Here is a 20,455-nt window from a genome sequence, read left to right as displayed (position 1 = left end):
TAATATATTTTAAAGATTGTATAAACACAATTTTCCAATTCTGTGGTTATAAAATAAAGCACAATGAGGGTCCGAAGTGGCTGCATATGCATGTCATTCTTGTCAGTGCTGGGACCAGCCTTTTCTGCGCCTGGGGCAGATATTCAGAATCATCTCCCCCCCCCCCCCCCCCCAATTTACCATTGGTTGTTCTGGCAGAGTGCATCCTCCTGTGGTGGCAAAGGCACAGCTGTTGCTCTGGTAGCAGGAGCCCCAGCACAGCACCCCTCTCTCTCCTCCAGTCCAGCATCCCTATCTTTATCTTCACCTCCACTTCCACCCACTCCTCCCCCTGAATTTCCCCTCTTCCCCCAATCCACTCTGTACCCCACATCCCCCTTCACTCACTCCAATCCATGCCCTGCATTCCCTTTCCCTCTCTTTCTGTTTTCCCCATCTCCTTGCCCAGGTTCCCCTTTCTTCTCCCACTTCCACTACTTGTCCTACAACCCCTTTTACCCCCACTACTCCTCCACCTGCCTTTCCCTTTCACCCATCCCTTGCCTATCAGCTCCCTCTCCCCAACGAACCCTCTGCCCCGCAGCAGCGAAACCAGAATAAAACAACATTTACTCCCACAAATCAAACAGCAACAGCGCTGCATGAAAGGGCAACACTGCAAATATTCAGCTGGGCTCTAAAACACCGAAACACCTTCTAATGGAAAAAAAAAAAGAACAAACTCAACTACTACAGATCACCATATGCTAGCAGAATACTTCAGCCTGGTTACACATACAGAATAAGAATCACAAATTAGAAAAATGCAAACAAAAAAACTGAATTTTTCTTTGTTGTGCTATCCTCTCCAGCTTCACCCATCTCTGTTCCTGTTCCCTGTAGAGAGGAGGAGGGAGGGGGACAAGGAGGGACTGGGCTAGCAAGCAAAGTGTCCTTCATTGCTTTGCACTGTGCTCTGTCTGCTCCAGGCTCCTTCTGCCTCTCCAGTTCTGTTCCTTGCATGGCCACTTGGGAGGAGAGGGGTTGGAGCAAGAAACAGAGGGCTGTTCTTTGCTGCCTGACATTCACGGCACTGGCCAATAGTGTCATCAGGACAGATCCTTCCTTCTGTTCTCATGCCATAGATAAAAGAAATCCTGGGGCAGTTGCCCCCCGCCCCAGTCTCCATCTTGTTCCTTGTCAAGCAGGGGGTCAGCCCAGATGGCCCAAGGTAATTCTTCCCTCCCTCTTGGCTATGCTGGTTCATTGTTTGTAACTTTGTTCTGGTCCTCTGTGTTCTTAGTTCCTGGCTTCCCTTGTTACATCTGAGCTATTGATCCAGTTCCTGGTTCTTCCTGCGTCTATTGCCTCTGTTTTCTGGGCATTGTTTTCTGTGAGTACTCTTGATTCTGTGGTTGCTAGCTATGGTTTTGCTCTGCTGTGCTGCCTGCCTTCCAGGTTCCCTACATCAATTCTTGCTTGCTATGAGTTCTGTTACTTTGTCTTCCTGGAATAGATGTTCCCAGATCCGTGCCTGCACTGGTCTTTGCCTTTCCTTGGACCCTCTGACCCCTGTAAGGCCCAGTGAATAAATTAACCTTGTTCAGCTGCCTGATCTGCCTTCCAGTCTATTTGTGACAGGCTTGTGCTATCAGTGAGCCCCAATACTCCCAATCCATGGGAGGCTGCCCAGCCCACATCTCAGTCCTGGAGTGGGTGGTGGAGACTGAAAGAGGAACAGGTTTTAAGAATGCAGGTGATTGTTTACCCAGGTCTGTCTGGCAGGCTACACAGGGGACCAAGGAGACCTGATATTTGGGCAATAGCTATATTAGAATCGGTAGCTATCTACATGAGGTTGCAACAATAGCATTGAAGTTGCTATTGTTGATACTGGGTCTCTTGGAGAGACTCCGGATGCAGTAGTAATTAGAAATCCTAGCAGAACAGAACAGCTGGATCTCTCTGGCAGGTAGAGTTTGGATATTCAGACAATGACCACAAATGTATTGGCAGCTCTTTCAGTTATTGCAAAGTTTCATGGTTACACATGGGAAGGGAGGTGTTCTGGCTGAGGATTAAGTGGAGGATCTTTGGATTTGAATTTGCCTTCCAGCTTCAGTAACAAGTCTTTGTAGACCCATGCTTAAGGTTAGTTACAATTCAAGTTGTATGTTCATCTGTCTAAGTGGAAGAGTACAAATAGGGAAGATGGAAAACAGCTGACTTGGATAAGGGGCAACATTTTTCAAGCGCTCACACTTAGTGGCTGTCAGTGGTCCTTAGTGGTTCTTAGAGATGTGGTCCTTAGTGATGTGAACATCTACCACCATCTTCTGCGTACGATGAACTTTCTTTCTGGAAATGTTATTTCATCAATAGCTGTTTCTATCGGGAAGTTGTTGTAATTTCCAAGGTTTAAATTAAAGATCTGAGTTTGGCACTTTGCATTTATTATAACTACATCAATCACTTGATGAATCCCAGAAATAAGGCTTCTAATTTAAGCACTAAACCCAAAGCCTGAATAATGAAGAGAGGATGCAACCTACCTTCCTTCGATGAGATGGCACAATGAAAAATGTTTCAATGTTATGCTTCTTCAAGAAACTGTTCCGTTCATGTCCATACCCAGGTTCTACCTCGTAGTCCCCATTTAGGCATTCTAAGGTAGTCTTTGTTATATGGACCTTCCTAGTGGTAAAGAAAAGGAAATGAATGAATAAGCAATACAGCTACATAATCCCATCCTCCATAAAAAAAAAAAAAATATATATATATATATATATATCTATATATATATATAGATATATATATATATATATATATAGATATTAGAGATGTGAATCGTGTCCTCGATCGTCTTAACGATCGATTTCGGCTGGGAGGGGGAGGGAATCATATTGTTGCCGTTTGGGTGTTTAAAGTATCGTGAAAATCGTGAAAATCGTGAGCCGGCACACTAAAACCCCCTAAAACCCACCCCCGACCATTTAAATTAAATCCCCCACCCTCCCAAACCCCCCAAAAATGCCTTAAATTACCTGGGGGTCCAGCGGCGGTCCGGAACCCCCGCTGAATGACTTCCTGCAGTCGATCTCCTGCCGGCGCCATTTTCCGTACGGAAAACGATTTGCGGCAGGAGATCGTTTTCCGGACCCCCGCTGGACCCCCAGGGACTTTTGGCCAGCTTGGGGGGCCTCCTGATCCCCACAAGACTTGCCAAAAGTCCAGCGGGGGTCCGGAACGACCTCCTGCAGTCGAATCGTGTTGGTCTATGGCCGCCGCCATTTTGCGCCGCCATTTTGAAAAATGGCGCCGGCTGAAGACAACACGATTCAATTGCAGGAGGCCGTTCCGGACCGCTGCCATTCCGGACCGCCGCTGGACCCCCAGGTAATTTAAGGCATTTGGGGGGGGGGGGGTTCGGGAGGGTGGGGGATTTAATTTAAAGTGTTGGGGGTGGGTTTTAGGGGGTTTTAGTGTGCCGGTTTTCCTGCCCTCCCCCTTCCCCCGATTTACGATTTTTTGACGATAAATCGGGGGAATTGGTATTGTATCGTGGCCCTAACGATTTTTGACGATTTAAAATATATCGGACGATATTTTAAATCGTCAAAAAACGATTCACATCCCTAATAGATATATATAAGGTCTGACCTAACTAAAGTAACTTCCCTACCAATTGAGAGGGGTCAGACCTGCAGGCTCAAACACTGTTTTGTTTCATTTTGCAACCACTTAATCAGCTATGCTTTAATATAGCCGGTTAAGTTAAATGTTATCTGGGTATATGTACTCAGGTAACTTTCAAACCCAATCAGCTATATTCAAACATAGGGGGTCATTTTCAAAGACTTATTGCATGCAATAAGCCTCTATCGCATGCAAAAAGTCCCTTTTCATGTGCAATAGCATGCTGGGGCGGAATTGGGGCGGAATCGGGCCGGCGAGGGAAGGAGTCAAGGCGGCGAGGGGTCAAACTCGGCAATGTCTTCGCTGGCGGCGATAAGGTTAGTAACCTTATTGTCGCCAGTAGCACGCCGAATAGCACCACCTTTCACGATGGCGCTATTCGGTGGGAAAGCTGGCAGTGAAGACACTGCGGTGGTGCGAAGGCTGCCAGCTTTCACAGGCCTGCCCCCTGTTTTCGCTGGATTCATCATTCTGCAATAGAATGGTGAATCTAGGCAATAGTTAGGTTTTACCCAGATAACTTTATTAAAATATATTCAGCAGGAGGTTTAACCTAAATGCTGAATATCCCCAACTACTCTTCACTACTCTTTCACTACGCTTCTAAATATTGGTGTTTTAGTTTATATATGCCATCAGGCTCTCCCCACTCACTTCTATATTTCAGATATATAAATTAATGATAAACATCACTTGGGGGAGCTGCATCACAAAGTTATAACTTTGTCAGCTATAAATGAGGCATGTGTTTTCTATAAGGTTTGACATATGTTATACTAATGAAGAAATAAAGAGAAAAATACTATAAGAACAAAGGAACATGAGAACTTAAGAAATTGCCATACTAGGTCAGATCAAGGGTCCATCAAGCCCAGCATCCTGTTTCCAACAGTGGCCAAACCAGGCTACAAGTAGCTGGCAAGTACCCAAACACTAAGTAGATCCCATGCTACTGATGCCAGTAATAGCAGAGGCAATTCCCTAAGTCAACTTAATTAATAGCAGGTAATGGACTTCTCCAAGAACTTATCCAAACCTTTTTTAATCCCAGCTACTCTAACTGTATTAACCACATTCTCTGGCATCAAATTCCAGAGCTTAATTGTGCGTTGAGTGAAAAAGAATTTTCTCCGATTTAGTTTAAAATGTGCTACTTGCTAACTTCATTGAGTGCCCCCTAGTCCTTCTATTATCTGAAAGATTAAATAACTGATTCACATCTACCCATTCTAGACCTCTAGGTTACAATTCAAACCTGTAGAATCAGCACATATCTACTTTATAAGCACTGTAGAAATAATTGATGTAGCAGGAAGGAAAAACAAATCAACTGGGTTATTCAATATGAAATTTCACAATGCTCCAAAATTCCTTTATCTGAAGAATCATGTAAATACCAGTAATATTAAGCCTTACCCAGGCAATCCCCCAGCTTCCATCACATTGGCTAAAGTAACATCATTGGACCAGACATCATATTGCCATTTACGAAGACCCAAGACTCCACAAAGAACCCGGCCTGTGTGCAATCCAACTCGCATGTTGAGATCTACCTCAGTAGCTTCTGCTACAGATCTGAAATAGATAGCAAATCGTTTAATGATTACAGCAGTTTTGTTTTGCCCTTTTGCCTCAGGATAAATTTGCTGTGCCAAAATAATCCTCTTAATGAACTTTTGTGGTGGGTTTTTTTTTTTTTTATTGTTTTATAACTTGAATCATCTGTGATATACATTTCTCAAGTAATAAATACTCATCAGGAAAGATCAATATTCTATAGAAATATGTAACATACTTGCATGCGTGCACTGGTAAAAATAAAAATACAGGGCAAGCCTTTGAAATTAAAGTTACCAGCCATGACATTTTTATATAAATGGAGATGGGTGCTAGTAGTACTACTACTGTCAGCTTCATAGTTATGTGCAACTTTTGAGTATTATAACTATTTTTTGACTCAGCAGTTTCTTCTTTCTTTGGGCTGCCAGCTCTATCAAAATGATGGTTAAGATCTGGTGGCATGAACCTTCATTTGCAACCACCCAGGGATTTTTTTTTCTGCCCTAAATCCCTTTCCAATTTTCTTTAATCTGGTCATCGCAGTAACAGTCCTTGGCCGGGGGCAATGCACCAAGTCTCCTTATGGAACCTTGCAACCATGGACCCTAAAAACAGCCACCAGCTGACACTGTTTTATGATGACTATGACTATCTCTCTCCTCATCTCTCTCCCTCCCAGGAGGCTGTAAACCATGGATGCATGGATGAATTTTAAGGATAAACAAAATACATCCATGTAACTATCAGTGTTATATAATTCTATCAAAATAATAATGCAAATATGTTACATAGGTGGATAAATGGTGTCCCAATAAATGTTGCATTAATATGAAATATACATATGCATATATTCTGAAATGGCATGGGTCTGGTTTGTAAAAGGTTTCCTATTATTATATGTCTATAAAATCAACGTTTACACTTTTAAATTATGACCACGGTATACTGTTCAGCATTCTTTTGTGCATGTTTACCAGCATTATATGTGAAATTTGACTTCAGTAATATTCTCTATCAAAATGAGTAAAATTCATCTGAAATTATTCTACAATGTTGCTGTCATACACATCAATCTTTTTCTTAAATATGCTGCACGGGTTTTACTCACCAGGTTCCATTATGATGACTCCAAAATTCAAAACACAATATTATGAATTTCTGATTTTATATGTTATACTGTGTAAAGTGAGGAGTTGGATAATATGAACAATAAACACATTTCAGTGGATAATATTCATATGATCTAACTTACTTTACTCATCACATAAACATTAGACCTGATTTACTCAACTTCAGATTTAAAACATTTCTAGCAGAAACATATTGACTTTAGCACATAAAAATAATCCAATCCAAAGTTTTAAAAACCCTGACTCAAGGGCCTTCCATATATTTGAAATACATCTTTTAGACTTGCTCCTAATCTGATTAGTTTGAGATATTATCACCCTCTTTGCAATACTTTTAAGCCTCAATATCCCTTTTGGTTTAAGCATAGTTGCCTTTATGAAGTCAGCAACACTTGATAGAGATGTGAATCGTGTCCTCGATCGTCTTAACGATCGATTTCGGCTGGGAGGGGGAGGGAATCGTATCGTCGCCATTTGGGTATTTAGAGTATCGTGAAAATCGTTAAAATCGTGAACCGGCACACTAAAACCCCCTAAAACCCACCCCGACCCTTTAAATTAAATCCCCCACCCTCCCGAACCCCCCCAAATGCCTTAAATTACCTGGGGGTCCAGCGGTGGTCCGTAGCTAAATCGGGGGAAGGGGGAGGGCAGGAAAACCGGCACACTAAAACACCCTAAAACCCACCCCTGACCCTTTAAATTAAATCCCCCACCCTCCCGAACCCCCCCCAAATGCCTTAAATTACCTGGGGGTCCAGCGGCGGTTTGGAACGGCCTCCTGCAATTGAATCGTGTTGTCTTCAGCCGGCGCCATTCTGCACCGCCATTTTGCAAAATGGCGGCGCAAAATGGCGGCGGCCATAGACCAACACGATTCGACTGCAGGAGGTCGTTCCGGATCCCTGCTGGACTTTTGGCAAGTCTTGTGGGGGTCAGGAGGCCCCCCCAAGCTGGCCAAAAGTCCCTGGGGGTCCAGCGGGGGTCCGGGAGCGATCTCCTGCCGCGAATCGTTTTCCGTACGGAAAATGGCGCCGGCAGGAGATCGACTGCAGGAGGTCGTTCAGCTGGGGTCCGCCCCGCTGAACGACCTCCTGCAGTCGAATCGTGTTGGTCTATGGCCGCCGCCATTTTGCGCCGCCATTTTGCAAAATGGCGGCGCAGAATGGCGCCGGCTGAAGACAACACGATTCAATTGCAGGAGGCCGTTCCAGACCGCCGCTGGACCCCCAGGTAATTTAAGACATTTGGGGGGGGGTTCGGGAGGGTAGGGGATTTAATTTAAAGGGTCGGGGGTGGGTTTTAGGGGGTTTTAGTGTGTTGGTTTTCCTGCCCTCCCCCTTCCCCCGATTTACGATTTTTTGACGATAAATCGGGGGAATTGGTATTGTATCGTGGCCCTAACGATTTTTGACGATTTAAAATATATCGGACGATATTTTAAATCGTCAAAAAACGATTCACATCCCTAACACTTGAATTTGGCAAAAGGAGGAAGACTGTGTTGCTTGCAAGGGCATGAAACCAAAAGTGATTGCCCAGCCTTCAGTCTCCAACTGCATTGTTCAGTCTTTTCAAAAGCTTTTTAATGTGCTCTAACGCCTTAAGAATTGATGGGGATCTTGATGGAAGAAATGATATTAGAATTGAAGTTACAGGGAATGTGGTACTGAAGTTTAGGAAATCTAACATATCTAAACATCCCAAAAAAAAATAAATTCTGCTTTAGCACCCCTGAGCATTTTGTCTAGTGCAGCACTGAACATCAGTGGAAACCACTCTGTCAATACATTTGTTCTAGTACGCTTCATTCTCTGCTCCTCCCCTTCTAGGACAGCATGCATTCACATTTCCAAACTGCACTATATGGAAAGAATATCCATCTAGATAGGATACCACAGTCCTCCTTTAGCTCATATCATACTGATGAAATGACCTATCTCATGTACTGTTAAGTCCATTGGCACCTCTGTTCTCTATATATACTATATGGGGTACATTTTCAAAGAGTCACTGGGTGGATAAAATAACCAGATAGTTTTAGTCAGTTATCTTTAAGGGCCAGATTTTCAAAGGGGTACGCACGTAAGATACGCTCGTACCCCCGAAAACAAGCCCCAAGTTCCCCCTGCACGCGCCGAGCCTCTGTTGAGTAGGCTCGGCGGCGCGCGCAAGCCCTGGGACGCGTGGGGGCGGGGCCATGGGCGTGGTTCTGGCCCGGGGGCGTTTCGGGGGCATGGCCGAAGCCTCCGAAACGGCTCCTGGGCCTGGGAATCACGCACCGGCGACCAGCCCGGCGCGTGCAAGTTACGCCTGCCTCGGGGGGGTTGGAGGGAACAGAGGCAGGCTGCGCGGCTCGGTGCGCGCAGGCTGCCGATTTTGCACAGCCTTGCGCGCGCCGATCCCAGATTTTAACAGATACACGCGGCTACGCGCATATCTATTATAATCCCGTGTACTCTTGTTTGCGCCTGGTGCACTAACAAAAGTACTCGTGTGGGCAAATTTGTAAAATCTATCCCTAAGTGAATATTCAGCTCAATCTATCCAGCTAAATTTCCAGCTGAAAATTACCTAAGTATGACCAGATTTAGGGCTATTTGTTAGACTGGGAATGCTGACCTAAATTTATCTGGTTAGGGCTTAAATGAGTGCCAACTATCTAAGTCACAAACCCATCTCGGGAAAGCTTCTGGAATAGCCTCTTTATGAACTAATACATTTGGTTGCCTTGTATATTTACAAAGTTAAATTTAACCAAACAAAGTCCAATCTGGAAAGACACTTAATGCAATTTTATGAGTCAATCCAGTATATTTAAATAGGTGAATTTTCAAAATGTGCAGTGTTACAATTCCCCGTCCCCCAAAGGAATCCCAATATGGGATTCTGTTTTGAAAATGTATATCTGCGTCAGAGAGAATGCCATTAGTCAACATACATAGATTTCATTCATTCAGACTTTACTGCTTTTGAAAACTTATGCTGGTGAAATCTGAATGAATGAAATCTACTTATGTTGACTGATGGCATTCCACATGAGGTAGACATGTTTTTGAAATACTGTCCAATTTCAGGGTTTCTTTGTGGGTTTGAAACACTGCACATTTTGCTCCATATAAGTTTAAAATATATTTTCACCAATGTAAAGTTAATTAGAAACTGGTCAAGTAACCTATGATTATACCAAAAACAGTGGTGGTATACAATTTATTTTAGATTCCATATGCATGCTGAGGATTCACTCATAAAACTGCAAAGTTTATTTAACCAGTCTGTGAGATAACCATTTAAACTTCTGCTGTTAATGTTTAACTCCCAATGTTAGACAGTTAAATCTTTTTAAAATTCACACATTTAGAGATATTAGACATAAAATATACTGTATAAAAGCAAATAAAAGAAGGCACCCAATACAATATTTTTGGACAAAGAGGCCAGACTAATGTAAATTGTCTTCTAGCCCCCTCTGATAGGTGCCACTAGGAAGAACAGTTTTCATACTTTTTTTTCGAGATATATACTGGTAAGAAACATTTTCCTGCTTGCAGTCATATGTCTGTTAAAATAATAACACAATAACACAATAATAATAACACAATAACACAATATTATTGTGTTATCATAATAATACAATAATAACACAAGAATATCATTATTTAAAGTTTTTTCTTGACCAACATGTTGCAAAGGCTATTTGCATTTCCCTGGAAACCCGTTGAATTGTGGCTGATGCCATCTCAGCCACGACAGACATAGGATAACTGGACTTATGGCTCTGGATAGCAATGGAAACTAATGGTCTCCATGTGAGAGGGCTCTTTCCATTGAGGAGGGAGAGAATGAATGTTGATGGTGATTTCATCCAGGAACAGTGCTGCCTGGAGGGAGAAATGCATGTAGCATTGGTTAAGGAATTCCTGGCACTGTTTTAGATCCCTGGCATACTAGAGAGGCGCTGGCCAATAGGGTCCTGGAACCGGCACTGGAACTGCAGTGGGTAAGGTCAAGGAATACGCACACAGCAAAGCAGTTCATATCAGTGACAACAAGTTCTAAGGCTTACTGGACAGTCTGCAGTTTCTGGACTAAGCCAGAAAAGGCTTTCAATGTGGCTAGATCTGCTAGGTCCATGGCCATGGCAATCTGTTGGGGTGATAAACCCTGGGCCAAGGTGGAGTTGGCACAATCCACAGGGAGGAGCCCTGCAGGTCTCCTCTGTTGACTGGTGGGCTGTCCAAAGTAGAGGCTCAACTGGAACTTCGCCAATACCAGCCCACATTCCCTTTAAGTTGATATCTCAGGTACTGGGGATAGCTGGTCTTCGGTGCATGCTTCTGTGAAGGAGAAGATCTGTAGTGATGAAAGCATTGCAGACCAACAGAGAGAGGAAGTGAAGTCAGGTCGAACAGTGATCCAGGCAGGTGCAGAGAATAGGCATTGGAACAAGCTGGGGGCAGAGGCAGGCAGAGTTCAGGCTGTGGTCGAGGGAGGCAGCGTTCAATCAGTGTCAGTGACCAGTCCAAAGGTCAAGCCAGAAGTCTAGTCTGAAGAAGCAAGGAATGAAGAGGAGTACAATGGGCTACAGGAGTAGGGGACATAGACAACAGATAAAGAGGAACTGACAAAGAGAAGAACTCAGGTAAACTAACAGCCAAGCAGAACCAGGAATGAGCCACAGGAATGCAAGAAGATACAAAAGGAACAAGAATCAGGAGCAGGAACATGCTGAGGCAAAGCACACACTTCAAAGAAGTAGACCTATTGCCAAGTCCCCAATTGCAGGAAGGAGGGGCCTTAAATGGCCAGGACTGATGAGGTCATCAAACGGGGTTGCAGGACTTTTTCCTGCCACGGTCCCTTTAATTTGAGATGGGAGGAGCACACGCCTAGGGGAAGCATGCCTGAATGCAGGGCATCAGCAGCATTTCAGGTGCATCAGAGCTGCAGTCAGCCACGAATGGTGGCCCTCATCATTGGACTGGGGTAGAGGGGAGAGTGGCGGTCCATGAATTTGGCTCATGGACTGCCGATTTGTAACAACGCTGCACTGTGAAGTGAGATGACCAGAATTACATACAGTACTCTAGGTGAGGTCTCATCATCGAGTGATACAAAGGCATTATGACATTCTTCATTTTATTATCCATTACTTTCCTACTAATTCCTAACATTCTCTTTGCTTTTTTGACTCCCATCGCACACTGAACTGAGGATTTAAAATTATTACCCATGATGATGCTTAGACCCTTTTCTTGGGTGGTAATTGCTAATATGGAACCTTACATTATGTAACTGCAGTTTGGATTTCTTTTCTCTATGTGCACTTTGCACTTGTCCACATTAAATTTCATCTGCCATTTGAGTGTCCAGTCTCCCAGTCCCATAAGGTCCTCCTGAATGTTTTCACAATCCACTTGTGATTTGACAACTTGGAAACATTTTGGGTCATCTGCAAATTTTATAATCTCACTTTGTTCCCCATTCTAGATAATTTATAAATATATTAAGCAATGGTCCAAGTACATATCCTAGGGGCACTCCATTGTTAAGGCTCCTTCATTGAGAAAACTGACCATTCATTCCTACTCTCTGTTTCCCAACTTTTAACAGTTTGCAATGCACATTAGGACATCTCCTATCCCATGACATTTTAGTTTTCTTAAAAGCCTATCATGAAGGACTTTGTCAAACACCTTCTGAAAATCCAAATACATCACATCCACCATTTCACCAGTATCTACATGTTTATTAAACCCTTCAAAAAATGTAGCAGATTGTTGAGGCAAAATGTCCCTTGGATAAATCCATGTTGGCTGTTTCCCATTTAACCATGTCTGTCTATATGTTCTGTATTTTATTTAAAATTGTTTTTGCTCTACCTTATTGCATTTACAGTGAATAAATTTGTATCCTGGACACCATACTGCAATGTAAGAAGTATACTTTGACTGCCCGTTTATAAGAATTTTAGACATAACAATGTTGGTGAATAATCCCAGATATGAATATATTTTTTTAATATATTCTGCTTTTTCTGGCACTTGCATACAGGTACTGTAGGTATTTCCCTATCACCTAGAGAAGATGGCCCCAAGCCTATCCTGCGCCCCTCCCCCCCCCCCCCCCCCCCCCCCAGCTAGTCTGGTTTTCAGGATATCCACAATGCTGTTAAATGGCAAAGAGAACCAGGTAATCTTACCCGATTATTCATAACCCAAATTCCATTTGCATCCAACTAGTTAGGTTTGAGGTTAAAATTGCTTACATCTAACTGGACAACATTTGTTTGACTAGATTGAGAGCAATCATTTGTGCAACTGTAGTAGTGCAGCTTAGCCAGTTGATGGCTGAACATCCATGCTGACTGGCTAAATAAAAAGCTAGCCCCAAGGATGCCACCATGGCCCTCCCCCCTCCATTTTATGACTGGTTAATTGTATTCACCCTGTAAACTGGGTTAGCAGGGGGAGACATTTTTTAAAGTCAGTTTTATTCAGCTAACTTCTGAAGTTAGCCAATAAACATTTTGAAAACTGTATACTTTATTCAAATGTACTATATATTCTACCCATTTAAGTACACATTTCATCTTTATGAAATATCAAAGTCTTTCTGTCATGGGGCAAGACAGAGAACTGAAAAATAAAAGGCCAGTTGACAATAAGGACCACAAAGTCCTATGAATGTGTCATTGGCAAAATATATGGATCAAAATGAGACCGACTACTCTGATCTGCTTGTTCTTTGAAACTGAAAACTGATGCATGCTATTATTGAATTACTTATAGAAATACTGGCAGCTGGGAGCATGGGCTATGCAGGTGCACTTTAGATATAAATATAGTGAAATGAAGTCACAAATTATAGAATAAAGCAAGAGAATGAGAGTTAGATCTGATTTTCTCTGAATGAAATGAAGGAGAGTAAGATCAGTGCTGTTAAAATGTCTCAGGGAGCCTCTTTATAGCACTGGAAGTATGCTTGAAAAGTTTTTATTTGCAAATTGAAAATACACAAAAAAATAGGTTGACTGCAATGGGACCCATATTATAATGGGAGAATAAAGCAAGATACCAATTACCCTTGAGTTATTGCTACTGGAGCCAGATTACAGAGAAGAATGTACAGTTAGACGAGTAACATTTTTGAATGAACCTTTCATGTTGGCACCTTGTAGAGCTTGTCAACTCTTTATTTAATAGATAAAGGCTGAGTTTTTGGATCCCGGGTGAAAGACTTTATTATAAAGACTGTCCAATTTGAATTTGAGCGTTACCCAACAGTACCTTATGACATTCTTCAGAGAGAGAAATTCCCCCAAGACAAGCATCATTTTGCCAAAACACGAGTGTCAGAACTGATGCAACACTGGATCAGTGTATCGAACTGGGAGGGAAGGCATTTTCTCTATAGATACATCAAAGTCAGCAACTCCACCCACTGACTTGCTCCTCCTCCATCCAAATTTTGATGATCCTTTTACATCGTGCCAGGACCCATTTATGTCAAATATACTTGAGACAATGTGACCCAATTCATTTCGTTACTGATTTTTAAAATTTCTTAGCTTCTTTGGGCTTTTTCTTGCTCTATCCCTGCCTCTTCTCTTGCTTTGTTTGACATATTTTAAATTCCAGATGTTCCCAGAATCTTTAATCTCTTCCTCTTTTTCTTCCCTCTCTTCAAACACTTGTTGAAGAGAAAGTGCTACTCTTAATCTAGCTTTCAAGTATTCTTTCCTTTTATTCATTTCTCCTTTCTTCCTCCCTCCTTCCATAACACTTACGTTGTCATTTTTTTTTTTTAAACCTTAACAATATTTTTTAAGATGCTTATAATTTCTTTAACAATCAGGCCTTCATAAATCATTTTTCCACATGCAAAATATTAACTGCTTTATATATCTTCACCCTTTTTGCATCCCTCTGTTAAGCAGTTTCTTAACGGAAAAGCCTATTCACTGGGCCCCTGGCCTACTTAAGGTTGAATTAGGGGTGCTGAAATCAGTGGGATTTTTAAAACCCAGGTCTTGTTCAGCAAGGTCTCAAAACTTAGCAGAACAAATGCTTTGAATTTGGACCCCCCCCCCCCCCCCATTAGCAGACCGGGTCTTAACAAGCGTAACCTGCCTGCTAATGGTAAGGGGACAACCGCTAGAATAATTAGAGACTGGGTAGAGCTAGGGTTTTTTTTTTTCCCTTCTCTCTCCTTCCTTGTTTCTCACGTAAACCTGGAATTGGGCATCAGGCCTGTTAATAAACCCAGCGTTTGGACAGATTTGCCTGTCAGAATACTTTACTTTGCTAAAAACAGATCCATGGCTCTGGGTTAAGGGTGCAGGAAGCACTAGCACAGGGATGGCCTACTCTGATCCTTAAGATGCAAGGACAGGTCTGGTTTTCAGAATATCCACAATGAATATGCATGAGACAGATTTGCATGCACTGCCTAACATTGTATGCAAATCTATCTCATCCATATTCATTATGAGTATCCTGAAACCCAGGCCAGTTTGTGGCTCTTGGAGACCATAATTGGCCACTCCTGCACTAGCAGAACCTGGTGCACTATACCTTCTTTATTCCTTTGCATTATGTCACCTATTTGGACACTCTTCAGCCTTTTTATAAATTCACATGACTGCCACTGACTGTCTGCTCTTACAGCTGAAATCACAAGAACATATCTTTTCCTTTACCGCTCTTTGCTCAATTATGCACAGGTCCATTTGTGCACTCGTTTCTGTAGTTACAAAATCTAATCTCCCTCCTTCACTCTATCTCTTCTAAAGATCTTTATTACAATACATTTTAAAGTGAATTTTCAAAATAATATGCGAGTAAAAATTAGCACATACACATGCAAGTAGCCTCTACCTGCATATTCTGTATTTTAAAAAGTCCAAAATATGCACATATTTTCACTTTTATGCACACATATGCATATCAAAAAGGGGTGGTCTAGGGGCATTCTTGGGCAGGAAAACAGTTATGCACATAAAGCTGCTACTTTAAGAAACATATGCATACATTTGCCAACTTACTCATACATTTTTACACTATTATTTATCTGGTGCAAGTGATATTAAACATGTTTATTGTGTGGTACTGACTGAGTGGGAGGTCTGGATAAACTGGGGGGGAGTTCAGGCTGAAGAATCAGGAGGGTCACAATGACCTGGAAAAGGACTGGGCAAACTAGTGAACTTAGTAGTTAAACTGGTAATTTCACTCGCAACTAATGTTTTAAAATATATTGATTTACCCATGTAAATCCTGACTTACATGAGTAAATCCTACTTTATTTTGATGTAAAGTATATGTGCGTATATTTTTGAAATAGATGGGTAAATTTTGAAATATGTGGCTTCAATGCACTGCATATATTCACGTTTGGCCTACATGCTTGCTTATGTTATGGGGTAAACGTGTATTTAATAATATGCATGTAACTGGCCACGTGCAGCTGTTTGAGCTATCCTTCCTATCTGTCTCTCTTATGCGTGCCGGCCATAGCAGACCCATGGCTCGGCTCCTTCCCCTCTTTCAAAGTGATCCAGCATCTGGTCCCTCATCTCTGGCAGCTGTGGGCCACCAGGTCCATCCTCGGGCCGCCCCTGGGACCTCCGGCTGTGCTGCAGCTCCTGATGTTCCGCATCGGGACTCTCCGTGTGGCCCACGGAGAGATGCTGTCCTGACCAGCACAGCGCCCCTCCCTAGACGCGTGCGCACACACAGCTAGCCCTTAAATCGGGCCCACGGTGGGAACCTGGCCGCGGCCCCAGATGATGACGTCGGCAAAGCTCCGGTATATAAGCCCGGGCTCAGCTCTCTCAAATTGCCTTTGCAACAGGTCCCCTCGCTAGTCGAGTACTCGTTGCCTCTTCAGTTCCTGGTTCCTGATCCTGATTGCCTTGTATCCTTGCTCCTGTTCCGTCATCTCTCCTTCGGATTGCTAACCTGGTTTGACTTCTGCATTGCCTGACGACGCTGTTGCTTCTCTCCAGCCTGGACTTCTGCTTCGTCTGACCATCCTTTTGATTTTCTCCTCGTCTAGACCTCAGTCTTGCTTGCCACTGACGCCAGCCCTGATCCCAGCTTGCTTAAAGATGCCTCTTCAGCCTTTGTCCTGGACGTGGTTCATTCAGGCTTCGGTCTGCTCTTACTCAGGTGCCCTCTGTCAGACTGTGTTTCTATTGGTGCCTGGGACTCCACCTCATCCAGTACAGACTGATACCTACATTAGTTGCTGCCTCTGGGCTGAGCTCGATCCACCCATCGATGACCACTGACGGAGGCCACCTAAGTCCAGCCGGCCCCGGCACCCAAAGGCTCAACCCGCGGGGAACGAGGGCTGGTATTGGTGAAGCTCCATTTGGCCTCCGTCCATCATCCCTCTCTCCCTGCCGACGGTGGGGATCCGTAGGATCCCTCCTATGGGTAGCGTCAACCCCACCTCGGCCCAAGGGTCCACCTCTGGCACATCAGTATCCTTATAAAAACACCCCATATTAAATGGTATAAGTTATTCTATGCCCATCACTCACAAACTGCAATTAAAATACACATGTACACTGTTTTTCTTACCTCCCAAGCAAACACACACTACTTACCCCCCACCATACATACCAAAATGCTCACCCTTCCACATGCATGTAATCAAATCAAACCATCTGACACACTGACCCCCTAAACACACCACATGCACCCCACCATACTTTCCTACTCTCCCCTCCAATGCACATCAGGATGCCTCCCAACATACTCCCATACAGACATACACACTTATCTATCTATGCACATAGAAACACCCACACACCACAGGTATATCTCTTTCTCCAGAGATTCACCCACCTACCCGAGTACCTTGAAACACACTCTACTCACACATCCCCACAATCCCCACCACTCCCCTAAGCTCCCCCACATTTTACTGAAGCATGTTGCACACAATCACACATGCATCCATATCCCAAGGCAAACTATCCCAAACACACACTTTCAAGAAAAAAAAAAAAAGAATCCTCCTCGCATACCCACACCACATCCTCACACATGTACCGATCATCAAAATACACACATAAACAAACCATCCACATTCATGTACATCCACCCACATGTATACAACCCCATGTACACACTGCCAAACAACTTGATACCCACACCTCTACATGCACATAAATCCTAGGTTCCACACAATCCCCCCATACTAATGCACCCCCAGACACAGCCACATCTCCCTTACTCCATACTCTTTCATACACTCTTGCCACTCTTCCCACATTCCCCCTACAAATACACACCCCCTACTTCCCACAGACACCACACACCAACTGTCCTCACACACAAACCTTCAATACACACAGAGAACCAAAACCCCCCACATATGCCTCCAAACACATTCCCAAGCATACATCTCTCCACAAACACACCAACTATACCACCAAACCACAAACACATTCCTTAACAGTACCCCACTACTCTTCCTATGTTTCTTTGCACACACTCTCCCATACACACACCGAAAACACAATCCCTGTCTCACAGACACCCCTTATACATGGGCACCAACACCCCCTTACACACACACCATACAAAAACACATGTATTCATCTCCTCGCACCCCAAGACAAAACCACACACCTCCTCCACACAAAACCCAACACACTCATCCACATGCACAGCATAATCCCTCACAAAACCATGTACACATCCCCAATATATACACATCCCCTACATATGACCCTTTCCATCACATACAACTCTTCTGAATAGATAGCCCTCCACCACAGATTCAGCCCTGCCAAACTCAATACACAAATCCCCCACTTATACGTGCCCAGCACACACAAATAGCCACACACTGCATACACAAATACCAATACCCTCACACCTCCTAGACACACCCCAAACACAAATCCTCACCTTGACACCTTCCCACCTAGATGAGTTTTTTGCTGACAGCACAGTAAATTTAGCTCAGAAACTTAGTAAGACTGCACTGGCTTCCAATAAAGGAATGGAATTTGGAGCCACATTTCTGCATCACAAATAAAAATAATTGCAAAGATTTGATTTCAATTGCTCCATATTGCCATGATGAGTTTTAAAAAGGCACACGAGCCTCATTCTCAGTCCCTCTGTTTCTTCATTCTACTGCAGTACAAACTCAAGAGAAATTATAGAAAAAAAGGATATATTAATCAATCAAATGAGTGTGTTGAAATAAGACATCCAGAAGATAGAGCAGAGAGAGAAGCAGACCTGGGAATGGGCATACTATTAACTGATTTAGTATGTTTTTATAATACACTAAATTGCGGAATAGTGTATTCCCAAGTCTTATTTTCATTGCAGACTCATGTTTGATTTGATTTATCTTTCGTTTTCTAATTTCATTTTAGTTTGTGCTGCAGTAGAAAAAAGAAACAATCAAGGGGTAGAGGGACTGAGAAAGAGGCTCAAATGCCAGTTTTTAACAACTTATCATGGCATCCAAGTCAATAAGGCTCAATGTATTATTAAATACATTTATTCTATAATGTTTAGAGAATGTCATCCTGAGCTAAAGAACATCATAATGGTAGAGGTATAAATACAGACTGAGATACACCAATATAACAAATAAACAAGCTCTCTATCATTGCTCTCTATCATTTCAAATTTATATTGCACTATATACGTTTTACAACACCTCTTTGGAAACAAGATTTTCTTATTACTGTTGTTTCGCAATAAAGTAATGAAAATAAATAATATCTGAAAGACTATATTAGAGAACATTTGCATCATTATCTGTCAAAACATTTCCTTTTGTTCCATGTGTTAGCACATCAAACAAACATAATATGGCATCATTAGAAGAACAATGGCTTTAGAAAAAAAATGTTAAATTAGTACACATTTTTATTTTGTAATCTAAAAACTAGCAGTTTTTCATAATTGGAAGGAATTTTGCATAACATACAACAAAGAACATCACATATCAATCCCCAAGTACAATACATTGAATCATATTTTAACATGATTTAATGATCATTGTCTGGTACAGTGACTGAAGCATAAAGAAAACCACACAACATTTACTAAAATGCTCGTGTTGACTAGGGTAAGACTAAGGTTTTGTCTAAATAATTACAGGAGGATAAAAGGAAAAATAGTTACTAAAGCAAACTTCATAATAAGTACAAGGGTAAATTTTCAATAGAATGTCGACCCACAAAATTACTTTTAAGCTTACATACAAGTTGACTTTCAAACACAAGACAACCACCTAAACTGAATTTGAAAATCATGTTGTTATAATACTAATTACTAAATATATATGCATTCAATGCAATACAAATATAGGTGTAAATATAAATGAGTTGGTGACTTGAGGTTTACATGTGTACTTTTTTCAAATGTAAGGTATGCACTTAAATCTAATACATGCCTTCAGAACATCCCCAGAATGCTTTTTTTATATGACCAAGTCTGTGTGTGTTTTGAATGTACACATATACTTTCAGGTGTCTAAAAATTAACTTATTTACATATGAATGACTTACATGCATTCATTCTATTTATACTCGCATATGAGGTGACAAAGGCTTTGAAAATTTACCCCAGAGAGCAGAAGCACAGCGAATGCACATTGTGACAGAGACAGAGGTTAAGATTTCAATGAAGCAATGAATTTAGGTACTGACACATTCAGATCCAGAACGCGAGGCTTGAATCTGGATTAGAGGACAAGGAAAAAGAACAAAAGAAAATTAGTGAATATATGTTGTAAATGAAAAGATGAAAAACAAAATTACAGGTGAAGCTAATGGTAGAAAAGAAAACCTGCTTATCTTATTACTATTGTCTATCTCATCCTGACGTCGCTACTGCCTATAGAAAGCCTCATAGCAATCACTAAAATGTTGATGCTCTTGTAATGTACTTCACTTCTAGAGCATTTCTTGTTTGCCATCTTTTATATTTTGTATCCTGTCTGAGGCATCGCCGATTGTATTTCCACAGGCAATGAGTAACTCAGCTCAGATAAACTCACTGACATTAGCCATTATTAGTAATCATCACTCAAATAACAACCTACTA

At 42.2% G+C, this 20,455-nt stretch overlaps 1 protein-coding gene across 1 annotated transcript in view; it reads right to left on the bottom strand.

The window, feature by feature from the left end:
• Positions 1-20,455, bottom strand: part of ADCY1 (adenylate cyclase 1) — a 676,474-nt gene that overhangs the window by 255,492 nt on the left and 400,527 nt on the right. The window contains exons 9-10 of the mRNA XM_029587086.1: positions 5,092-5,250; positions 2,532-2,673 (exon numbers count right to left, since the gene is read on the bottom strand). Coding sequence (XP_029442946.1) covers positions 2,532-2,673; positions 5,092-5,250 — 301 coding nt within the window. The remainder of the gene's footprint in view (positions 1-2,531; positions 2,674-5,091; positions 5,251-20,455) is intronic.

Source organism: Rhinatrema bivittatum, chromosome 2, assembly GCF_901001135.1.
Source record: "Rhinatrema bivittatum chromosome 2, aRhiBiv1.1, whole genome shotgun sequence".
Classification (NCBI taxonomy): domain Eukaryota; kingdom Metazoa; phylum Chordata; class Amphibia; order Gymnophiona; family Rhinatrematidae; genus Rhinatrema; species Rhinatrema bivittatum.
This window is presented reverse-complemented; position numbering and strand designations above follow the sequence as displayed.